Here is a 1,250-nt window from a genome sequence, read left to right on the forward strand (position 1 = left end):
TCTTACTGCTGTCTTTCAGCCACACCCCTGATCTTCTGGTAGGAAAGATCTACACCAAGCCTTCTCGGACAAGGGCGAAAAATCTCGGAGGTCCCGTGTGCAAATTGTGCTCGTTAAAGATCCCTTGGTGGTCAAAAATCGATAAGAGTAGGCTTCGGCCGCCACCCGGGCAAAATTCAAAATTTCCTACCAACTGAAAAAAGTTTAGTGTGCCCCGCGCGCTCATATGACCTTATTTAGTTGCGAGCGCCGTAAAACACTTACAAAAACAAACAAAACAAAAATGAGATATAACTCTCTGCATTGTATCAGCATGTGGATTATTGCATTTATATAATGGTCTATGTCTAATTCTATCCATATATTCGCTAGATTGAGTCAAACACCAAACAATTGCCGGCCCCTTTTGTGTCCAGAATTATGTTATTCGCAACAATACTTACTGTTAATTGTTATATCATTATCATCATCATCATCCAGTGCCAAATCTGCGACAGACACGGCAAGCACGGTTGTCCATTCATTACTTTGTTTGAATACTCTTTAAAAAACTATGTTTCCCTGATCTATATAGGCTATCATTATAGTTATGCAAAAAGAACACCCTGGAAATGTATTATTCTGAGCAATTTTCCTATAGCTATACTATTATGAAACTTTAGTGTTCTTTTCCACTTTTCTGAAAATCAATGTTCACGTACATACACGGTAACAGTCGGACTTCAACGATGATAGAAGTATTCTGTATAACACGGATGGGTCGAATTCGTTGGGACCCGCCTCGGTAGTTCGAGGAATCCGTAGTTCGAGGGATATCTTACGAAGATAAAGAAGAAGAAAAAACGGGACCGCAGACACAGTTCGACATATGCGTGATTTCGAGTCTTCTGTGTTCGAGATATCTGTGTTATAAGTTATACTGTATATGAGTCAATCCGTAGCCTACAACGGGATGTGTGTTGCTTCCACAGCCGCGGAACTCCCAGCAAACGCACAGTCCTACTTCACAACATCGACCCCCTGCGACCCAGAGTAGGCGTCCCTCTGTACAACGACACGTTCGACACCACGGTGAGGGCGGCTGTACGGGTGGGCCACATGAAGCTCATCACCGGAGACCCGGGCAACGGAAGCTGGGTACCGCCCCCTGCAGAGTCGCAGAAGTTTATTCCTGGTAAGTTCTGTGTAACGTTCTTTGTTGGTTTTTCGAGAGCTACTTGAATTCGCGGTTTTTATGATTTAAAAAGACC

General features: G+C 43.4%; 1 protein-coding gene across 1 annotated transcript in view; it reads left to right on the top strand.

Moving 5' to 3' along the window:
- Positions 1–1,250, top strand: part of LOC101864489 (arylsulfatase J) — a 13,915-nt gene that overhangs the window by 11,377 nt on the left and 1,288 nt on the right. The window contains exon 8 of the mRNA XM_013089425.2: positions 884–1,174. Coding sequence (XP_012944879.1) covers positions 884–1,174 — 291 coding nt within the window. The remainder of the gene's footprint in view (positions 1–883; positions 1,175–1,250) is intronic.

Source organism: Aplysia californica, unplaced genomic scaffold (genome assembly GCF_000002075.1).
Source record: "Aplysia californica isolate F4 #8 unplaced genomic scaffold, AplCal3.0 scaffold00949, whole genome shotgun sequence".
Classification (NCBI taxonomy): domain Eukaryota; kingdom Metazoa; phylum Mollusca; class Gastropoda; order Aplysiida; family Aplysiidae; genus Aplysia; species Aplysia californica.